This window comes from Tarenaya hassleriana, unplaced genomic scaffold (genome assembly GCF_000463585.1).
Source record: "Tarenaya hassleriana unplaced genomic scaffold, ASM46358v1 Cleome25, whole genome shotgun sequence".
NCBI lineage: Eukaryota > Viridiplantae > Streptophyta > Magnoliopsida > Brassicales > Cleomaceae > Tarenaya > Tarenaya hassleriana.
In genome coordinates, this window is record NW_010965775.1 from 245,921 (window position 1) to 268,357 (window position 22,437).

Sequence of the window (22,437 nt, forward strand, 5' to 3'; positions counted from 1 at the left end):
GATAAAAAGAGGGGGGGGGGGGGGGGGTTATGTACCATGTATGATGTTGTAATTACGTATCTGCCACAGGCAGGAGAGGACAGAGACGGAGGAGAACACAGACGTCAGTCTTCTGGAGTGGAGACTACTTCTCCACATCTTCAAGTATCAGCGGCCCATTCTCAAACACCATCTTCTTGCACTGCTCCAACCAAAAGTAGACAACATATCAAAACTCTAAGACTAACGTATATGTCAGATATTTTGCTCTTCTTTTTCTTTTTTAGTTTGAATTTCTAGTTCTCCTGGTAATTGTTCAGGGGCTTGTATTCCTTCAACAGTAATTAGAGTAATCGGTTCATCTCTCTTTAGCTGCAAAAACAAAACCCAAGTCTCTTGTATTTCTTCTCTACTCTGCATCACTTGCAAAGTCCTTTTGGGGAAAAAAATGGTTCAATTAATCAACTATTCACCGCCCAGAAACTTAGCTGCAAGGGTAATAAACGACCGAGTTTGCCTGAATGAGCAGAGACAGGAGTTCATCAGCAACCCGACAATAATAGGATAAGAGGAGGCCAGGGTGAGCATTGATATCCTAAAACTAGCAGGTAGAATGATCTTTCTTATCATAATGGTAAAGAACCATTTCAAAATCGGGCATAGTTCGGACGCTACCGAAAAGCTCCAAGAGGCATCCCAATAGGTAGAACTAGAAACTACGAGAAGCCTGATGAGATCTTAAAAGGCTTCACTAAAACTAAAGCATCAACCTACAACTCCTGAGATGAGACAGAGGTGGGGGTCCAGATTCTTTTCGTCAATAAGAATTTATCCGATAAAGGCTTTTGAATGTCAGAAGGTGTTACCTTCATCTGAGGATATTTCAGTTTGGCAACAACTTCCGAAACAGTATGCACGGCAGTCTCCTTCAAAAAAAATCTTCTGAAGCAAAGGCAGCCACTGCTTTCTACAGATTTAGTCAGGCTGGATTTGCGAGAGCTTTATGAAGAAATGTTCAGCGTAAGCACCAGCCACTGCATCAAGCATAAAACTTGGGGGGTTAACATACATCTGGAACAAAAGAAGTAAACCGATATCGTAAAAGCGAAGACCTCCGGATCAACGAGCATGTGTGAAGGGCTTCAATGATTGAAGCCTCTTCAAGGTATTCAGATGCTAGAGTACAAACGTGTCGCACATACCACATACCTTGTCCTAACGAGGTGCTCCTGAAGAATCAGCAAAGAAATGAAATCACATTCAGGTATCATAAACGTATGATTGATGGATTTCTTCAATACCACGTGGGAACGGTCTCTCGTAGTGAAAGGATGACCCATAGCAGACATTCCAAGTGAAATGCCTAAAAATAACCCAGTTCCCAACAGGATTCATTAAAATCAGGATCAAAGAATATTAAAGACTGAACAGAGAGGAGGTGATCTATGTCAGGAATGTAAATTACTTATAACACATGTTTTTGTGGATTAGTTCAGCAGAAAGGGCCATAGGATAACTCGAGCAAACATTTGTCTAGCTCTAGCATCACAAACCCAGGTCAGCCCCAACACCAACTCTCATGCCTGGGATTATATCCATTTAAATTCAATAATCAAAACATCTGGACCTCACTCGCTTGATCACCTTACGGATATCACACATTTCATAGCAATTTACCTGCAGCGAACCCAAATTCATCTCTTTGTAACACGGAATCACACACACACACGAAAGATTTTAGGGTTCTTCGCAATCCTCAACACCTTAGGTTTTCCACAGACATCGTCCAAATTCAACCACCGGAAAATAAAATAAAAACATCATAACAATCTACAGAAAATCGGTAACACCATCAGAAGTTCCCCAAGTACAAAATAAATAAATAAATAGGAATGAAGGTTACCCAGAATTCTGCAGGAATTCATCCTGATCAAGAACCCTAGAGACACGACAAGGGACAGAATCCGAACTAGTCAACAACCAAACAGAAGATCGCGAGATGAACACGGGTAACCCTTCTCTCGATGGTCGCCCTATTTGAGCCGATATTTTTTGAAATATATATAGAGAGAAGCCGTATATAATATAATATAATTTCGGGGGGTCGGGGGGGGGGACAAAATGAGAACCCAGAAATCAATAACGGATACATAAAAGCGGGAAGAACAAAAAGCGATTGGACCGACCGACACCATCGGGTATATACAGGAATACGATGTGAGACGCATAGGGTGGCCCATTAATGTCTTTAGAGCCCATCATCATTTGAGTCTCTTTTTTGTTTTGCTTTCCTTTCTGGGTCACGTGGGCCACCCTTATTTAATGTAGATACATCATACATGTTTTTTTTTATAAAACATCATCATCATACATCATACATGTTTCGTCCTCTCCCAGTTACGAAATAATTCCAAAAAAATAAAATCAATAGATAAACCGTAGATAATGCACACATATACATGTATGTGTTATTGCCATTGTTTAATCGAGGAATACGATGGATTGTTTGGTAAATGGCCTTGTCGGTTCAGGTTATTAAATGTTTACAGCATTAATATCAATATATTATCATGTACGTAGTTTGAAAATTAACTCCTACTACTAGCCGTTTAAATAAATCCATTACGTGGTATATATACGTGTAATTGCTATTGCAATTGGTAATTAACTTGTTATCAAAACTTCGAAAAGCATGACATGTTTTTTTTCCTAGAAATAAAATATATATATATATATATATAATATACATGTAACGTCAAATGTTTTGTTATCATCTAGAAGTTCGGTGTCTAAGCGAGATCAATGATGACAATGTGTGTTTTTGTGGATTGTATTTCACAAATTAAGAAATCGAGGATGGTTATAAAATCGTATGTGACACAGAGTATCGTCGGTGGTAGGATGACTAAGTACCATTTAATAAAGAGAAAGCAACTGCATAACGAGTCTCCAACTACCCAAAACCCTCATTCATATGATACCGTAAAACAACGAATGACGTAACTACACCGACACCATTCTTATATATAAATATCGGTAACATGGAATAGGATATCCCTCGATGAAGAGAGAGGACAAGTTGTTGAGGAGGCCGCCAATGTCGGGGAAGGAGGATGGATCCCCTTCGTTTAGGGCATTGCACTACGGAGGAGGTGTTGGTGGTTCTGTGCCGTTCGAGTGGGAGTCGCAGCCAGGGACTCCCAAACACGCCCTTAGGCACCACGAGGACGCTCGTCCGATCCAACCTCTCACTCCTCCTCCTTCTCACTACCAGTGTCATCGACGTCTACCCACCAAGACCTCCCCAGGTTCCAGACTTTTGGATCTTGCCGTGTTCCCGAGGCTCCGGTCGTGGTCGTGGTCGTGGTCGGCCGACAAGGTCAAGGATGTGGTCCCGTTGACTCCGTCGTCGTCCATGGCCCTCATTCCTCACGACTATGATATGTCCAGGTATCATCAGACGACAAGAAGGAGGAGGAGGAGGATGAAGATATTTTACTCGACGCCGTCCATCGACTACGCTCCTGACCATGGGCGGATCCAGCTCTTTAGCAGTGGGGTCACAGGCCCCCACCCTTTTTTTTAAAACAAAATATTTTCTTTACAAAATTTATAAAATTTTACACAAATTATTATATGCCCCCATAAAATAATTAAAATTACTATTATGAAATTAACTTTGCCCCCAATCATAAATCTTTCTGAGTCCGCTACTGCTCCTGACGATGATACAGCCTCCGCTTCCGCCTTGTGCTTCCGACTTTCCAGATGTCACGTCTGGTAATCCTAACAGAGTACGCGGACTATACGTTCGATCAACGCACAGTGGACGTTTGGTATTATTGTCGTGGTTTCCTTAACGGATCACATAATTAATTAATTATGCACCTTGTTTTCTGCACGTATTTAATACTGAGTTTAAATATATTCCAATCTACCGGTGGTTTCTTGTATACACTGTTAAAGTGGCATTGACGTGACAGCACATTGGGTTTGCAATGTTATTATTTTGTAAATTAGTTTTTTTTTTAATAATATGGAAGTTCACCGGGGGTTTGGTCCAATTACATCTCCCAGAGGATTGGAGCAGCCCATGTGAAAACTCCTCTCCAACCAAGAATCGAACCGCCAAACTCTGAGTGCTTTGCACCCAGGTACTAACCACTCGGCCACAAACTGTTGGATTATTTTATAAATTAGTTGGATTGAACATATATATATATATATATATATATAATCGTGGTTCAGTTGAAATCTGCTGTCTTCTAAGCAAAGAAAAAACAAATAAAAAGAGGTGGGTGGGTGTTATATACGCTATATATGCGACTACACACGCAATAACACCCTGTTTCCCTTTATGCTATCTGATGGCCAAACGTGATAAACAAACAAAAAGGAATTCCGAAACCCGTATATATATATACACATGCATGTCATGCATGTAAATTAATTAGTTTTACGCATGGAGGGGGTGAAAAGAAGAGCAAAGATAGTCCAGACACAAACCTGGGACGTGTCGGCAGCGATTACTGCGGGTGGAGATATATAGATATTCCGTCTCGGTCGTTATTCTAACAAAGTGTTGGTCAAATATTTGCATTTTTAATGCGCAAAATAAAATCCGTGTATGGTTGCTGATCAATTCCGATGAGTTTGATGTTTGTTCCTCGGATTCATTCGCCGATGCAATATTGCATGCTGGGGCCTTTGTGGCAGTGTGGAACGTATACCATTGCGATTCTTATCATCAAAGTTGAAAACTGGTGTAGTTCGTACGGCGTCTGTATAAACAATGTTTTTATTGGGCTAATAAATGTGGGTTATAAAATTAATTAGAGCCTGCCATTGGCCTGCCTAAAAGATAAGATAAGATTCCATTGTTTCTTTTTTCCCTTTGTAACTTAGCTTGCCTTGTATGTCTCGTACAAGTTGACCGATTATCCAGTGCAAATTTTAATCGTGCACATTCTATAAATAACCGTAACCCTCTATAAAAGTCTATAATATAAAATAAATACTGGGCGTATTGTGAAACTTGGAGTCTGGAAATAATATATGAAAAAGGAAAAAGTTTTCTTCATTCGACCGTGAGCTTCGAAGGTACTTATACATTAACGAATCTCGTTCTCTTAATTTGCTAGATTCCCGTTAACTACCACTTCTTTCTTTTTGTGTGTGTGTGAAACCGAAGAAGCCCGTCTTATTATTGGAATGGAGATAGATGGTTGAGTTCACAGGTGTACTGTATATTTATGTCGTGTTTATCTCTTTTGGGGGTGGATGCGTTCGATAAGCAGTCCGATTAAAGAGAAACTATATCTGTGTGGCCAATAATATATATAGATAGATGCCTATTGGAGAGTGACCTAATTAAACAAGAATAAAGCGAGTCCAAAACGAAACATGGGAATCCGACACGGCAATCATACTTAGGTAAAGCTCTCAAAGTTTGGGACTTTCACAAGTTAATACTGAAACCGATACATGCAAGGAACCCAAGCAGTAACAGACAAGCTTAATTAAACTTTGATTTGTGGTATATAATAAAATAAACGGACCAATAAAGTCGATCTGTATCTAATATGCCATTGAATCACGTCCACATTCATTCTGCCTTGCCAACTTCTATCGAGGGAAGCAATGTGCATCCTGATACAATTGGAGATAAGCTTATCTCATACCACACACATCTACATATATGAGTCCCATCCCCTATTTACATTATTTTTATTATATGTTTTTTTAAGGTATTCTAACTACGTCATCATTCATTATTGATGGCATACATCAACTACGTTTCGTGTATATATATATATTATATCTCCGATATGGACAAATTAATTGTTGATCAGAACCACGATCGTTTTTTTTTTGAACTAGAAGAAGTGAAATGAACGTAGAAAAGCAGTTTACGTGACGTCTATAAATATTGGCCACCCGTGTGTTAGGTGTCTTCACAAAGCGCTTCCCTTGTAAATAATTTGGAGATCGCCGGCGACGAGTGATACTGTCGGCGGCCAAAATGAGGAGGTTCACGGCCGCCATGGCTCTAACGCGTAACAAAATCCGCCGCAGCCGTGGATTCTCCTTGATGACTGACCAACAGGAAACGGAGACCTTTCCTAAAATGCCGGCGTTCGATTACAATCCACCGGCGTACGACGGCCCTTCAGCCGCTGACATACTCTCGAAGCGGCGTCAATTCCTCAGCCCCGCCTTGTTCCACTTCTACGATTCTCCTGTAAGCCCCGCCTCTGATCTCATCTCCTAAAACCATTCAGCAATTCCAGCTTTCGATTTTTGAATTTTTTTACTTCATTGGAAAAAAATACACTGTGGTGTGTGTGTGTGTGTATAGATGGGTATTAACGAAACTACTAATTCGGATAAAAAGTTATATATGATGGATCACAGGATGTGCAGAGTGGTCCGATAATCATGCAAATTCGTAGGTTTGAGGAATTCTGTGGTAATGATACAGATAAACGTGGTGGAAGGGAAGATGCAGTACGTGTTCGACGAATCAGGGCGGAGGTATCTGGACGCGTTCGGGGGAATAGCGACGGTGTCATGCGGACATTGCCACCCGGAGGTGGTGGATGCAATCACCAAACAGCTCAACCGAATCCAACACTCCACCGTCCTCTACCTCAACCACTCCATTTCCGATTTCGCAGAGGCCCTCGCCTCCAAGCTCCCCGGACACCTCAAGGTCCTTTTTTAAAAAAAGAAATTAGGATCCATGGCTTTGAATTGACTGTACTCAGACACGCATCCAAACTGGACAAGTGCAGGTGGTGTATTTTACGAATTCTGGGACGGAAGCGAACGAGTTGGCGATGATGATGGCGAGGCTGTACACTGGCTCCCACGACATCGTTTCGCTCAGGAACTCATACCACGGCAACGCGGCTGCTACCATGGGCGCCACCTCTCAGTCCAACTGGAAGTTCAACGTCGTCCAGGTTTATATACTTGATTTCGTTTTCAACTTTGATGTAAGAAGAACAAGACATGCGTCTAGTGATGTAATGCATGGAAACTGCAGAGTGGAGTTCATCACGCCGTGAATCCGGACCCCTACAGAGGAGTGTTCGGTTCAGAAGCGGAAAAGTACGCCAAAGACGTCCACGATCTCATCCAGTTCGGGACTTCAGGCCACGTCGCCGCTTTCATCGCCGAGTCCATCCAGGCAAATAAATACCCATCATCACTCTATATCTGCGGCCATATGTGTGTGTATATAGATATGTATATGAATGTGTGATGAAACTTGACAAGTGTGTAGGGAGTGGGGGGGATAGTGGAGTTGGCAGGCGGCTACTTAGCAGAGGTGTACGACATTGTAAGAAAAGCGGGGGGACTATGCATAGCTGACGAAGTCCAGGCAGGCTTCGCTCGCACCGGCTCCCATTTCTGGGGCTTCCAGTCCCACGGCGTTGTCCCTGACATCGTCACCATGGCCAAGGTTCCTGTTTTTTTTTTTTTTAAGAAATATAACAATGGATCATGTTATACATATGTATATGTATATGAATGGATGGTGTGGCAGGGGATAGGGAACGGAATCCCACTGGGAGCAGTGGTGACAACGCCGGAGATAGCTCAAGTTTTGAGTCGGCGCTGTTACTTCAACACCTTCGGTGGGAACCCTCTGTGCACCGCAGCTGGCCATGCCGTCCTCCGTGTCATCGACAAGCACAAGCTCCAGCACAATGCCTTCCTCGTCGGCTCCCATCTCAAACAACGTCTTACCCTTCTCCAACATAAACACGATTGTATGTACATGCGGATCAGTTTGACATGATTAAACAAACAACGTACTGCGATGATCATGTTTATGATGCGTGAAAATGCGCAGTGATAGGGGACGTGAGGGGAAGGGGCCTCATGCTGGGGGTGGAATTCGTGACGGACCGCCATTCAAAGACGCCTGCCAAAGCCCAAGCCCTTCACTTGATGGGTCGGATGAAAGGTGGGATCGGTATACACACACACAAATGTTTCTATGTATGTTCATTGATTCATGTGAATAGTTCGGTTCCAGAGATGGGAGTGCTGGTGGGTAAAGGCGGATTCTACGGGAACGTGTTCAGAATCACCCCTCCTCTCTGCTTCACCATGGCTGATGCCGGTTCGTCTCATTTTTTCCTTTCCTTTTCTTTTTTTTGGCATTCAAATTACTCAAATCTGATATTAATACACGTTTTGTTATGTATGTAGATTTCGTGGTGGACGTGATGGATTACGCCTTGTCCAAGATGTGAACTTACACGACCAACAACCCTTCCTTCCGGAATTCGGAGTTTGTATAATATTTGCCAAATTCAATTATAAAATTAACTCTACGTGCAATGTGAACTTGGTTTGCATGGTTTAATATCCTGTGATGGCAAATGTGACTAGAAAATCCAAATTTAAATATATAAATATCCGATTAATGGAAAGCAAGATATAGTAATGACGAACACACACGTAAGCAACACACAGAGGCGGAGAGGCATTGGTGGTGGTGGTGGTGGATGAAAAAAGAGGAAGAAAGGGAGTCAACGTTGGGGCATAAAAAGGGCGTAGCGGAGGCGGTGGATCGCCGGAAATATGACGTCATCTCCGAAGCTCCTCCGATACACACACCATGTCAACCATCCAAACTCTTCGGGGATTTCGATTGGTGTCTAAAACAGAGAGGCTGAGAGCAAATGAATGAATGACACACAACCGGTTCAGCTATACCCCGGTTCTTCGAGGGTAGTATGGTAATCACGACACGATGGGGCCCAACTTCTTCCTTTAAGTGTCGACATTTTCATGACCACAAGGCCATATAATTCCATGGGCCGGAGCCCATAGTGAAGCCTGAAATTGCTGTTTCTGTTATGAATCCTTTGAATTACCTCATAAATATAAAATTCATTTCATTTTACATTACCATATACAAAACATATATATATATTTTTTAAAAATATTAGTACAAAATATTCCTCAATTGAGTGTGTTCATTTATCACCAATTGTATAATGGATAGCGCCAAATGCGTATATCATGTTCTAAAAATGGGAAATATAATCTCTCCCGATTACGTAATGGAATTGGTAAATCTGAATAAAAAGGTACAATTTATAAGAAATTCGACGCTGAATTTTCTGGTTTCCTCCCAGAGTTTGAAGAAATTATATGTTTTCTTATGCGACCATTCTGTTAATTATGTTCTAAATTTCGTCGTAGCTGATCCAATTCTTAAAAAAGGGAAGGGGAAGAAGCACAACGCAAACGCAAACGCATTGATTGAAGACCCTCTCTCTCTCTCGACAATTTCCGCATCCCGACGGTCTCCGTCCTATCTTTGTGCCGCCACCGCCACTGTTCCACCTCCACCGTAACCGCTGCCTTCTTCTCCATCCCTTGCCCCGCCGGAGTCCCTAGGGTTTCCGCTTCTCTGTCCATCCACGGTTCGTCGAGCTGGATCCTCTGCTCTTCCTCCGCTCAATTTCGTTGCGCCGCTGGTGCAGCGGCTTCGTTGATTGATCTTGCTTTCTTTCCGTTTCCGTTTCTCATCCAGTCCGAACAAAAAACTAGGGCCTTGGATTTGATTTCTGGGATTTCGGGGTGTTTTTCTCTTTCCCATTTGGATGGCATTAGGGGACTTGATGGTATCTCGGTTATCTCAATCTTCGGTCTCCGTTGTCACCAACTACGATGATGACTGCGACTCCTCTGCCGCTTCCAGTCACCACGATGGCGATTCGTCCATCGCCTCGCGTAGGAGGGATTCCGAGGCCGCGAGCAGCAGCTACGGAAATGCTACTACGGCCTACGCCACCACCACCATGGCCTACTTGCCTCAAACTGTCGTGCTTTGCGAGCTCAGACATGACGCGTTCGAGGCGTCTGCGCCCTTGGGACCTTCCGAGAGCGGTCTAGTCTCGAAATGGAGGCTTAAAGAACGTGTAAGTATTCGGCTTCCTGGAGAGTATAATTGTGTTAAATCTCTCTCTTGTTGTTTCTAACATCCTTATTTTAGGGTGCTCTTGTGTTTCGATACGTTTTGGTTCTATCACCAATGTTTCCCTTGTCACAGAGGATGGATAGGTACCTAGAACGATAACATTGTCTATGTAGACCGTAGAATTCACCAGGCAGGCTGCTTTAGTGCCCTATTAGGTGGTGTTGTATGATTTAGAATGTTTATCTTAAGAAGGTTACGCTAATGTTTTAGTTCAAAGACATGTCAGTGATGAAGGTATGAATATGGAAAGTGCCAATGTTCTCACGATATGAGTTCTGAATTCATTTGAACTCAAGTGTGTGCTTAGAATCTATTATTTATCCCCTACTTCAGCGGAACTGGGTATTGGAGTATGTAGTTGTTGTCCTTGATCTCATTCTTCTTCTATGCAGATGAAAACAGGATGTGTAGCTTTAGTTCTGTGTTTGAACATTAGTGTCGATCCACCAGATGTTATCAAGATATCTCCTTGTGCAAGAATGGAGTGCTGGATAGGTTCCACCTTGGGCCATCTCAATCCTATTACAACCATTTTTGCTTTTGTTTTTTCCTCTACTGCCCCTTATTCCACTTCCCCCTTGTGTTTTTGACGGCAGATCCATTTTCTGTTACCCCTCAAAAAGCAATTGAGACAATTGGCAAAAACTTGAGCTCTCAATATGAGAGATGGCAACCGAGGGTGAGAACCTTTTTCTTTTTTCTTGATTGTTATTCCGTGGAGTTCGCTTTCTTCATCTGTATCTGTAAATCTTGTCAGGCTCGTTATAAGGTTCAATCAGATCCTACTCTGGATGAAGTGAGGAAGCTTTGTTTGACTTGTCGTAAATATGCAAAGACAGAGAGAGTTTTGTTCCACTATAATGGGCATGGTGTGCCAAAACCTACTGCGAACGGTGAAATCTGGGTGTTTAACAAGGTTTGATTTTTTTAAGATTTCTTTCTGTTATCTTCCTGTTTGATTCCTGTTTGCTTTTGCTTGTTACAAAGTCCTGATTCACTTTCTGTTTGAGCAGAGTTATACTCAGTACATTCCTTTGCCAATCAGTGAGCTTGATTCTTGGTTAAAAACACCGTCAATCTATGTTTTTGACTGCTCTGCTGCTGGGATGATAGTCAATGCCTTTGCCGAGGTAAAATGATCGTCGCTTTTCTCATAACATATGGGCCTGTTGTGGAGTTTGGGGCTTGATTGTTTTAACGTTTTGTTTAGCCGTTTTATAAGATTATCAAATATCATTTTCTTATGTGGTAGCTTCATGAGTGGGGTTGTTCTGGCTCTTCTGTCTCCTCAAAGGACTGCATTCTACTTGCTGCTTGTGAAGCACATGAGACACTTCCTCAGAGCGTTGAATTTCCAGCTGATGTGTTTACTTCTTGCCTCACAACACCTATCAAAATGGCGTTAAGATGGTAAAGCCGCTTTCCATTCCTGATTTCTTTTGAATGTCTGTCCCAGGGTCACCTTTTTTAAAATTATCGGTGCATTCCAATTATAAAGGAAGTGTTAATTCTATCAGTCTTTATGGTAGTGTGTTTAGCATGATCCTTCTTCTTCCCAAGGATTAGATCAAAACATGGTGATTATATTATGTTATTTGTATGTTTTTAATTGGAATAGCATATGCTGAAGAAACTAGTGCATCAATCAAGTTATACAGAATCAAAGTTGACCGACATGTGGTTTGCCATGGATTTTTCAAGTCTTTGCATGTTCATGGTGCTAAGTAGTTCTGATGAAACAAGAAGGATCGTGATATTATTCTGATTAATAGCCTTTACTTCCTAACATCACTGGTTCTATTTTTCAACATTTTTTTTTGAGCTTTCGCCCTTGGTCCTGTCCTTCTGTAAGTTTACCGTCATATTTATTATATTTTATGTTGATTGCATTTGATTTAACTCCATTTGGAACTGTGCCGTTTTTGGCTTTCACAGTTTATAAGGCTGGATTTATTCTGCAGGTTCTGCAGGCGTTCTCTTTTGAAGGAAATCATCGATGAATCGATTATTGACAGAATTCCGGGTCATCAAAATGATCGTAAAACACTGCTAGGAGAGTTGAACTGGATTTTCACGGCAGTTACAGATACTATTGCTTGGAATGTTCTTCCCCATGGTATTTCGCGAAACTTTTTATAAATGCGTAAAGGTTTTACCTCTTTAATTCGAACTTTGCAGTCTTTCGCCATTACATCAGGAATGCTAGTTTTACGCTGCAGATCTTTTCCAGAGATTATTTAGACAGGACTTGTTGGTTGCTAGCCTTTTCCGGAACTTCATACTTGCGGAGAGGATTATGCGTTCTGCGAATTGTTCTCCAATATCTCACCCTATGCTGCCACCTACGCATCAACATCATATGTGGTACTGAACAAGATACCTGTTTTTGCAGTTAATTATAGTGCCTGCATGTATGTTTCCCTCAGCTAGTTGCTGCATGTTTGTCAGGGATGCATGGGATATGGCTGCTGAAATCTGCCTTTCTCAGCTTCCTAAATTAGTTCAGGACCCAAATGCAGAATTCCGGGTTTGTGTTCTCTATATAATATCTATTCAAGTGCGTAAGATTATGCTTGTTTTGTTGATAATACTTGTTTCTTGCCTTTTTTAGCCAAGCCCATTTTTTACTGAGCAACTGACAGCTTTTGAAGTGTGGCTTGACCATGGATCGAAACATAAGAAGCCACCAGAGCAGTTGCCTATTGTTCTTCAGGTGCAGTATGAGCTCTATATTTGGGGAGTTAGTTTTTTGTCAGTTTTTCATCTGTTACTATGAGTTCTCTTTTTCCTGTATTACAATTATTTTTTTTATGCTCTATAAAAAGAGACCCGCATTGATGTATGGTAATGAATGTTGGGCGGCGAAAGGACCACATATGTCCAAAATGAGCATGGCCGAGATGAAGATGTTGTGATGGATGTGCGGATACAAAAGGATAGAATAGAATTATGAATGAGACTATTAGAGAGAAAGTAGGTGTAATAGGTATAGATGAAAAGTTACGAGAGGGACGTTTAAGATGATTTGGACATGTACAATGTACGTCGATAGATGATCCGGTTAGAAAAGTGGAGAGCATAGGATGGGGTGAAAAGAAAAAGGAGGGGGTAGACATAGGCTTACTTGAGAACAAGTCATTAGAAATGACTTTGACGTTGGAATTGTTGCAAATTTCGAAAGAGTTGACTCAAAACCGTAATAAGTTGAAATGAAGAACTCATGCGGTTGACCCCAAATAAACTTGGGATTAAGGCGATGTTGTTGTTGTTGTATGCTCTGTAAAAGAGAGCATTATTGTTTTAATTCATTCAGTGATGTTTTTGTAATGACATGACCCGCAGAAAATTTATTGGCTCCATATGGTTATTCCGTCATATATGTATTTGCAAAGTAAAACTTGATATTTATGGAGTCTAATTATGTTTGTTTCAGGTCTTACTTAGTCAATGCCATCGGTTTCGTGCACTTGTGCTTCTCGGACGATTTCTTGATATGGGTCCTTGGGCTGTAGATCTGGTATACATCTATGTGTTGAACTCCTGCTTACTCCCTCAGGTTTTAGACACCCCATTCCTGGTTCTCTCGTGTATATCTGCTCACATCTGAGTGAATCTTCTTCCCCTAGGCCTTATCTGTCGGAATATTCCCTTATGTTCTGAAGCTTTTGCCAACAACTACAAATGAGCTGCGACAGATTCTTGTTTTCATATGGACGAAGATTCTTGCCCTCGACAAGGTAACATATTTGGTGTTTCGAATGCTATTGATTGGAACACACTGGCTGTTAGCAACACGTCTGCTGTTAGGTTCAACTTCAACTTTGCTGGTTTCTTTCATGCTAGCTTGTTGGGGCGGCTCTCCTTTTTTCATTTGGCCTCACTATACTGGCAAAATTATTGTGTAGTTCATGAAATTATCTCCAGATTAATGACAAATACCATGGATTTACCATTCGATATTATTGTTTGTGTATGGATCTTATTCACATACACCGAAACAGGTTGTTGATTATCGTCATAATACTTGCCTTCCACCATTTTTCCTTTTCCAGTTTCTTCTTTATATTATCTCCAACATTCTCAGCACCTATAACTGAGAGATGTCTCTTTGTTTCCAGTCATGTCAGGTTGACCTTGTGAAGGATGGAGGTCATGCGTATTTCATCAGATTTCTAGATAGCTCAGGTGCATTTCCAGAACAACGAGCTATGGCTGCATTTGTTTTGGCTGTCATTGTGGATGGCCACAGACGAGGCCAGGAGGCATGTCTTGAAGCAAATTTAATCGGTGTGTGTCTGGGGCACCTTGAAGCACCCCGGCCAAATGATCCACCACAAGAACCTTTGTTTCTACAATGGCTTTGTCTTTGTCTTGGAAAGTTGTGGGAAGATTTTACCGAGGCCCAGATGATGGGTCGGGATGCCAATGCTTTTGCTAGATTGGTTCCTCTGCTCTCTGAACCGCAACCAGAGGTGCAGCTTTACCTTGAGCTTACCTACCTTGTCCGATTTTCTGTAGTTTATCCTTTTTATAGCAGTCTAACTGCAAACAACATCATTCTTGTGCAGATTAGGGCTGCGACTGTGTTTGCCCTAGGTACCTTACTCGACATTGGATTTGACTCTGGTAAAAATGTTGGAGACGATGAATTTGATGACGATGAAAAGATTAGAGCTGAGGATACTATTATCAAAAGTCTCTTAATTGTAGTTTCTGATGGGAGCCCGCTTGTCAGGGCAGAGGTTGCTGTAGGTATGAAAAGAAAGTGTCTCTTAAGCATTCATGATATTGGTGTATATGTTATCTAACTTCAAAGAACAATGTGTGATATCTAGCTAAAATTTTCACGCTGTTGGTATATTGCTACCTTCTATTGTTTGATGCATTAGTGATCATGCTTGTTTTTCATGTTCTAAATTAATATAGATACAAAATTAAACTTGCTACAATGTTGATCAACTTATATATCATCTTTGAAGCAGTATAGTCTCTCGTCGAAAGAAATTGTACTAACATGGTTAAAGCTTCTAATTGTTTTCCTATTTTTATTTGCTTGAAACACTCATCTTATTTATTCTGCATATATTTGTGTTGAAGTTAAGCCTGCTTATTCACAAGTTTTCCTATGTATTATTTTTAAAAATTCTGTGTGGTCCTGTTTCTACAGCTCTTTCGCGCTTTGCTTTTGGCCACAAACAGCACCTAAAGTCAGTTGCAGCTTCATATTGGAAGCCTCAGTCAAGTTCTTTGCTGACTTCATTCCCTTCGTTGGCCAAGATTCATGATGCTGGGGGCGTAACAATTGTTTCTTCACACATGGGTCCTCTGACAAGAGCTAGTACTGAGAGCCAACCAGTACTTCGTGAGTCAAGGGTTTCATCAAGCAGTCCTCATGGTTCTTCTGGGCTCATACATGGATCTCCATTATCAGATGATTCTTCACAACATTCTGATTCCGGAATTATTCATGATGGTGTGAGCAATGGAGTTGTCCATCCACCTAGACAGTTGGATAATGCTGTTTATTCGCAGTGTGTCCTAGCTATGTTTACATTAGCAAAAGACCCATCTCCACGTATTGCGAGCCTTGGACGGCGTGTTTTGTCTATTATTGGGATTGAACAAGTTGTCGCAAAACCCTCAAGGCCCAGTGGCCGACCAGGTGAAGCTGCAACTACATCTCACACCCCTCTTCCTGGCCTAGCTCGTTCATCCTCATGGTTCGATATGCATTCAGGTAGCTGGTTGAGGGGGTCTTTTCAATCACCGTTTCATTCCAGCAGTTGCTTTCCGATGCCATTCATTGTTGATTGTTAGTGAGTATTGATGTTGAATTTTTATTGACAGGTCACCTGCCCTTAACGTTTAGGACTCCTCCTGTGAGTCCTCCTAGGGCAAGCTACTTAACAGGATTGAGGAGAGTTTGTTCACTAGAGTTCAGGCCGCATCTCTTGGGTTCTCCAGATTCAGGATTGGCTGATCCACTTTTAGGAACCAGTGGTTCTGAAAGAAGTTTGCTTCCACAGTCAACTGTTTATAACTGGAGTTGTGGTCACTTCTCTAAACCACTTCTTAGCGGAGCAGATGACAGTGAGCAGATAGTGGCCAGAAGAGAAGAGAAGGAAAAATTCGCGCTTGAGCATATTGCAAAATGCCAGCATTCTTGTAAAGCGTTTCTCCTTGTTTTTCTTTTTGCATTGTTTTCTTCTCTTGTAACTTAATGTGTATTCAAACCCTTTTTTCCCTTGTCCAGCAATTAGCAAGCTCAACAACAATCCAATAGCTAACTGGGATACGAAGTTTGAAACGGGAACTAAAACATCCCTCCTTCATCCGTTTTCTCCAATCGTAATTGCCGCAGATGAAAACGAACGGATCAGGTATGCAAGTTTCTTCAGACCTTAGCTAAACTTTGGATTTTGGTTAACCTCCATCAGAAGTTTCTTTCAGGTTGCCTTTATAAAACAAAAAAAAAATTGTTCCATATATTTTGAAACATTTGTAAAGATACACGTTGACTCTTTATTTGTTCGAAACCACTATTTGTTGGATTGGATCCCTCTATCTAGTATCATCATTTAGAAAATGCTTAGCTCCGAAGCTTTCTTTCAGTTGAGGTGGTTTTAGAATCTTCATGCAACACAACACCAACCCAGTTTGATATTCTTGCCACATCCTTTGTTACCTGAATGCTTCTACTGGACTGAACTTTTCACGGTCTTTCCTCTCAGGGTGTGGAATTACGAGGAAGCAACACTTCTCAATGGTTTTGACAATCATGATTTTCCTGAGAAAGGGATTTCAAAGCTGTGCCTTGTCAACGAGCTTGATGACTGTCTGCTGCTTGTTGCTTCATGTAATGCTTGAAGAGTCTTCTGATCATTGGGAATATCTTAGTTATGGCTGTTTAAATCCTTATATTTATGTCTTACATGTGCTTTCGAAATTGCATATAGGTGATGGAAGTATACGGATATGGAGAGATTACATGACAAAGGGTAAACAAAAGCTTGTTACTGCTTTTTCGTCCATCCAGGGTCACAAACCTAGCACACGTGGTTTGAACGCTGTTGTGGACTGGCAACAGCAATCTGGTTACCTGGTATGTACTTGCTTCAATCACAATATACAAGGTTTTCTCTTTGGTAACGAAACTGGTGATGTCCGTATGATGCATTACCTGGCCTCTGCAGTATTCTTCCGGGGAAATGTCATCTATTATGCTCTGGGACGTTGAGAAAGAACAGCTTGTCAATTCCATTCCCTCTTTCTCAGATTGTGGTGTCACTGCACTTGTAAGTTTACTTTCGATGGCTTCTATTTTCCTTGCAGAACTTTCTCCCTTCGTTTTCATATGCCACATTATGATCATATCTATTTATCTACTATCGCCTTCTGCCAATGGATTCGGTGATTGAGGGCGTGATAAATACATGGATTCCTGACATACTGTCTAGAGGATTTTTATGCAATGCGTTATCGGCTATTATATTTTTGGCTTGGAAAAGGATGTCTTCAATGCTTTTTGGTAATATTGAATGAAAGAGAATGTCATCCAGATAAATATTCATCCTTCGTCTGTCCCTAGGGACCAACTGGGATATTAAAGAAATATTCACTTGTTTTTGGACTATGCTTTGAACATGATCTTAGATTCTTAGGCATGGATGGGATTCTTCAATACAAAAACTATGCTTCAAACCTGTAAATCAGATGAAGAAATTGTCGATGCATCTTTCTCTTGTGTCATTCTGCTGGAGTGGTCGTTTTTGTGATTGGTAAAAGATGGAAAGTAGGATTTTGTATGATAGGTTAATTTTGTGTCTTGTAGTCGACTTCTCAAGTGCATGGGAGCCAACTCGCTGCTGGTTTTGCCGATGGATCTGTGAGACTTTATGATGTTCGGTCACCTGATATGTAAGTATAGCTTACAGAGTTTATTCAGTTTCTAGTGGGACAAAAGTAAAATCCTCATAGGTCCTTCCATATCAATCCCCAAATCACACAAGAACATCATAGAGACTAACAATGATAATTATGATTTATTCATATAACTTTTTTTTTTTAAACTTTTCTGTGATTCTCATCCATGTATGATGAGGCTCTTTGATGCGGTTATGATGAAGAGATAGGCATTTAGTTGAAGAGTGAAGCCGGCACTTGGTTCTCTTTTCTAATGTTGATAGATATGATATCTTTTTTTCTTTCTTTATGTAGGCTTGTCTGTTCTACGCGACCTCATCAGAGAGCCGAAAGAGTCGTCGGAATCAGCTTTCAACCTGGGCTCGACTCTGCAAAGGTTTGTAAAACAAGAACCCTGTCTTGTCACAAATTCCGCTCTTTAATTGACGTATAAGTGCAGTTCCTTACTCTGTTTTTTTTTTCTTCTCGTTTTCCAGATTGTGAGTGCATCACAGGCTGGGGACATCAGGTTTGTTGATATCAGAACAACGAAGGACACTTACCTAACGATTGATGCCCACAGGGGCTCACTCACGGCATTAGCTGTTCACAGACATGCCCCCATCGTTGCAAGTGGTTCTGCGAAACAGCTAATAAAGGTCTTCAGCCTCCAGGGTGAACAGCTTGGGATTATACGGTACTACCCTTCATTCATGGCCCAGAAAATCGGGTCAGTGAGTTGCCTCACGTTTCACCCATACCAGGTTCTGCTCACGGCTGGGGCTGCAGATCCATTTGTCTCCATATACGCTGACGACAATGCTCATTCAAGATAAGGTAAGTCAAGTGATAAAATTCTTGAGTGTGGTTCAAAGAGGCACATCTCAAGTGGTGTAGGATAGTAGAATAGGGAATTGGTTCGTGGGGGTTGGAAGCGAAACGGGGTCGAAAATCATGAGAAGGGACAGTGGGCGAAGGGAAGGGAAATTCTGTGATTTATCAAATATTCATCAGCCTCCGGTGGAGTTGAAAGGAGAGAGGTGTTACATCATCTTATGGGGGGCTTTGCCAAATATATAATTTCTACGCCGCGTAAATGATGGTTGGTGTATAGTTTTTTGTTTTGCTCTGTATTTTCCTCTTGTTATCGTTTTCTCTTGTGTGATCGCTATTGGTTTTCCTTTCTCTCTTCAGTGAATAGTGTGGTTTGGATTTTGTAAATGTATGTATGTATACTTTTTTTTGTCTTTGGGATGTAAATTTGTAAACTTTCAAAGAGAGTGGACAGTTTTACAATGCAGGTGTCCATCTCAAATCAGACGTTATGTATCAAAACCGGAGCCAATGGGCGGTTGGTGAATTATCAGACAGTATAAAAAGATTCGGACATGTCATAATGGAATTAGTACCAAGATTCAATGGGCTTTTAAGTTTAGGATCTCAGATGATGGGTTCTCTAGAGCCTTGGGCCGTTGAAAATGTCCAACAGAAAGCCCATTACAATAAGTTAGACGGACAAAAATATTATTATTATTTGTTTTTTTTTTATTGCTGGAACAAAATAGTCATGCGTGCCAAAGTGGTAATGTAAGCCCTAAACTCAGCATTGTGACTCATACTACTGCATCGTCTATAATGAGCAGCAGAGTAGACAAAACATAAACATTGTTCGTGACGTAGAGTTGCTTGCTGTCTTTCCTATTGGGCGAGAACTCCCTTTTCCGTCAGTGTGTTTTGACGTGGAATCTACAATCATCCACCTCCCCAGAAATTTTGAAAACATCCCTATATGTGTATAATTGTATTACGTGAATGGTTTTATTTGGCAATACCATATAAGACAAGAGGCACAAATTGATAGACTGTCTATCGCTTTGACTTCGGATCTATTCCGATAGGTCGTCATGGTTTGATCCACCTGCAGGTTGATTAGTTTTCTTTACAAGTCTTTCCTTCTTGCTTAATGTGGGTAACGTGGGACGCACTTTTTAAAAAAAAAATACAATATATATATATATATATGTCGTAATCTAAATGGCAAGCAACAAAGCAGGTAAGGAGGGAAGAAGGCTCTCCCAAAGAGTAAAAGGGCCACCGCTGCAGTCCATGACAGTGAGCCTTGTGTTGAAATACTCCCTCAGCTCGGTGACCATCCCATCTCTCAGCCTCCACACGTGCACCCAGTACACCTCTGAACCCTCCTCCCTCCCCTCTCCTATCACGCAGTCCACGTGCCCCTCTCACTTCTTCTACACTCCTTATCGTCCCGAACAAGTTCCTGAAGAAATACGTTTGAATTCGAGAGCGACAAGCACAATGCGGCTGAGGGGATACGCTATACGCAGCCGCGCCCAGGGATGACCCCAAAGCTCTGCTCGAAGGCTTCGCCATGCCTGGACTCGTCGGCTCGGTGACCTCGCCTAGTAAGTCTCCCTCTCCTTTTCTCATCATCTGGACTCTCTGAGAACGGAGTCTGGATCTCGATTATTCTGGTTCCAATTTCCCTGCTATCGATTTTGAATCCCCTTAGCTGCCTGATCCACCACCCGATTAGCGTCTTTCCTTCTCTGTTTCTTTTTCTTTTGCGTGCGGTGAACGTGGTTTTAGGTTTTGGTATTCCTTCGTGATGGTCTTATTATGAACGGTGATTTGAAATCAAAACTGGACCTCAATTGTGGAATTTATTGAACCTAACATTAGGTCAATCTTTGTCGCGATCGGGTTTGAGCCTTTGAGGTTTGGAATGCCAGCTTTATTGCCTTGTAGAATTGAATTCACTGATGTGACTTGTTCGAAAAGATCGTCTTACTAGTTGTACTCAAGGTTGTGAATTAGAAGCTGATCATGGGACCTTCCTGTGATGGTGAAAACTCCATTGCCAAAAGTTTGAGGGTTCTTTGGCAGATTTCAGGGATTCTGGACAACCGAGTCAATGTTTCCTTCACTCGCAGCTGGCGGAAACAATGGTTTTCTCCGTTCATACATGTGAAAATACACAAGATGGATCTGTTAAAATGATTCAGGCACCATTTTCACGAGTATCATCTCTTGCAGCTGGTGAAAGCCACAGCGTGCATGCAAGTGAAATTACTCTGCTGGCTGCATCAGCCAGAGATTGAGGGTCTGAAACTTCAGAAATCGAGCACTCTAAACCCCTGCGATGTCCATGTCACAAACAGCAAACATACAAGTGAAGTATGAGATTGGTCAGAAAGAGAGAGAAGGAGAAACTGAGATTCCGGACGCATTTAAGCCCTCACAAACTTGGCAAGATGGATAAGCTTTTGGGACACAAGTCTTCTATTTGCTCAGCGCGGCAGTTGTTGCAACTGATAGAAGCCGTCGAAATCTATGTGTTTCTATGGAGTCATCTCTTTTATTGAATGAATATGTGAATTGCAGATGAGGAAGGCATCTGGAGGCCAGCTAGACGGCGATGAAAGAAAAAGATTCATAATAGGGAGCAAGGTTAGTCTGTTTTTACAGATTTTCTAATGACAGTTTCTTTCACTGGAATTAGGACCGGGAGAGGAAGACTGCAAATATGCTGTTGTTGATATGAACAAAGGGCCCCGTAGGGAATTGTTATTGCCTTTGACTAGAGCGATACTATAGATATACCTACAATTACAAATGCTAATGATGGAAAAGGAGCCGGGCATCTTTTCCCCATGTCTTAGCACGACTTGTTTGTTCGTCCACATGGACATGGTTTTAATTCAATTGAACATATGAAGAAACGTGAGTCTCGTCTACTAAGCTGAGTAAAATCAAACAGAGTATTTATGGGAAACTTGAAAGATTAGGCCAGGAGGGAGGAATTAGGTTTACAAGCGTTGTGGGATTGACTTTTGATTGGTGAAGGGAGACGTTTTGCAGTCTTGCCTGGTTTACGTAGGCCCCTTTCTTCTGCCTTTTTTTTACCTGTATCGTTCTTGTGTGTTTTTTTTTTAAAAATTTATTTCGAAGCATTATGAATAATGAAAAATGGCTGATTATCATGTGGTGGAGATGTAAATTTTTTTGCTGTCAAGAAGTTGGTAGGTCTCACCAGAAAAAAGGTTCATTTGGCCCATGTATATGGAAATGTATCATGATTTAGTATAATAATAATAATGAAATGTAGGATTCCCGTCATTATCTGAGAGAGTCTTACTATAAGTACGGCCACACCTCGGGTTGGACATTGTCTTCCTTCTTTCTTTCCCGTCCATAAACAATATAATATTCCCAGTCGTAATCGAACAATTATATTATGTTCGGGTGCTCATATTTCTGGGAATAAGTTTTTATTTGACCTTTGCGGCACTTGCATTTCCGTTTGGATATGGATGGTACTGTCAGATGTATATATTTATTTGGTTAAAGATTTGGGGGCAAAGTGGAAAACGAAATGGTCAAAGCGCTCGTACAGTCCGCATTAGAATCTGTCCTTCCTCGCATGCTTACTCCACCACATATGACAACACCCGACGACCTAATTCCCAGATTACGACATCTACCTCCCTGACCCTTTTGCCCTTCCTTTTCTCCCCCGTCCTCCCCCCCCC

At 41.5% G+C, this 22,437-nt stretch overlaps 4 protein-coding genes and 1 long non-coding RNA gene across 7 annotated transcripts in view; 4 read left to right on the top strand and 1 right to left on the bottom strand.

The window, feature by feature from the left end:
- LOC104816169 (CBL-interacting serine/threonine-protein kinase 15) overlaps window positions 1–2,060 on the bottom strand; it is a 5,900-nt gene extending 3,840 nt beyond the window's left edge. Inside the window, exons 1-5 of the mRNA XM_010544863.2 lie at window positions 1,883–2,060; window positions 1,657–1,742; window positions 1,189–1,342; window positions 846–1,013; window positions 36–181 (exon numbers count right to left, since the gene is read on the bottom strand). The gene's annotated coding sequence lies outside the window, so the exon portion shown is untranslated. The remainder of the gene's footprint in view (window positions 1–35; window positions 182–845; window positions 1,014–1,188; window positions 1,343–1,656; window positions 1,743–1,882) is intronic.
- Window positions 2,061–2,971: 911 nt separating this feature from the next.
- LOC104816170 lies at window positions 2,972–4,043 on the top strand. Its single transcript, XM_010544864.2, has one exon. It carries the CDS (start codon window positions 3,041–3,043, stop codon window positions 3,563–3,565), a length of 525 nt encoding a protein of 174 aa, XP_010543166.1. The 5' UTR covers window positions 2,972–3,040; the 3' UTR covers window positions 3,566–4,043.
- A 1,708-nt stretch (window positions 4,044–5,751) lies between these two features.
- LOC104816171 (alanine--glyoxylate aminotransferase 2 homolog 3, mitochondrial) lies at window positions 5,752–8,420 on the top strand. The gene is made up of 9 exons (XM_010544865.2): window positions 5,752–6,220; window positions 6,461–6,691; window positions 6,774–6,944; window positions 7,028–7,171; window positions 7,268–7,447; window positions 7,532–7,757; window positions 7,841–7,954; window positions 8,027–8,113; window positions 8,203–8,420. The coding sequence occupies exons 1-9, from the start codon at window positions 6,002–6,004 to the stop codon at window positions 8,244–8,246; spliced, it is 1,416 nt and encodes a 471-aa protein (XP_010543167.1). The 5' UTR covers window positions 5,752–6,001; the 3' UTR covers window positions 8,247–8,420.
- Window positions 8,421–9,158: 738 nt separating this feature from the next.
- On the top strand, window positions 9,159–19,195 carry LOC104816173 (regulatory-associated protein of TOR 1-like). Of its 3 annotated transcripts, XM_019202864.1 has the most exons (24): window positions 9,159–9,428; window positions 9,619–9,926; window positions 10,378–10,480; window positions 10,582–10,664; window positions 10,743–10,901; window positions 10,999–11,115; window positions 11,238–11,395; window positions 11,929–12,101; window positions 12,205–12,349; window positions 12,434–12,512; window positions 12,597–12,698; window positions 13,419–13,502; window positions 13,612–13,722; window positions 14,104–14,457; window positions 14,554–14,737; window positions 15,153–15,722; window positions 15,833–16,150; window positions 16,239–16,365; window positions 16,717–16,841; window positions 16,942–17,087; window positions 17,179–17,280; window positions 17,817–17,902; window positions 18,203–18,284; window positions 18,385–19,195. In XM_019202864.1, exons 2-24 carry the CDS (start codon window positions 9,627–9,629, stop codon window positions 18,721–18,723), a joined length of 4,047 nt encoding a protein of 1,348 aa, XP_019058409.1. In that variant the 5' UTR covers window positions 9,159–9,428; window positions 9,619–9,626; the 3' UTR covers window positions 18,724–19,195. The 3 variants fall into 3 exon arrangements, with proteins under 3 accessions (XP_019058409.1, XP_010543168.1, XP_010543169.1); XM_010544866.1 differs by having other exon boundaries at window positions 9,159–9,926; XM_010544867.2 differs by having other exon boundaries at window positions 9,160–9,926; window positions 11,947–12,101.
- Window positions 19,196–20,029: 834 nt separating this feature from the next.
- LOC104816174 lies at window positions 20,030–21,888 on the top strand. Its single transcript, XR_772241.2, has 2 exons — window positions 20,030–20,310; window positions 20,792–21,888. It is a non-coding gene; the product is annotated as an uncharacterized LOC104816174 (long non-coding RNA).
- Window positions 21,889–22,437: the final 549 nt, after the last annotated feature.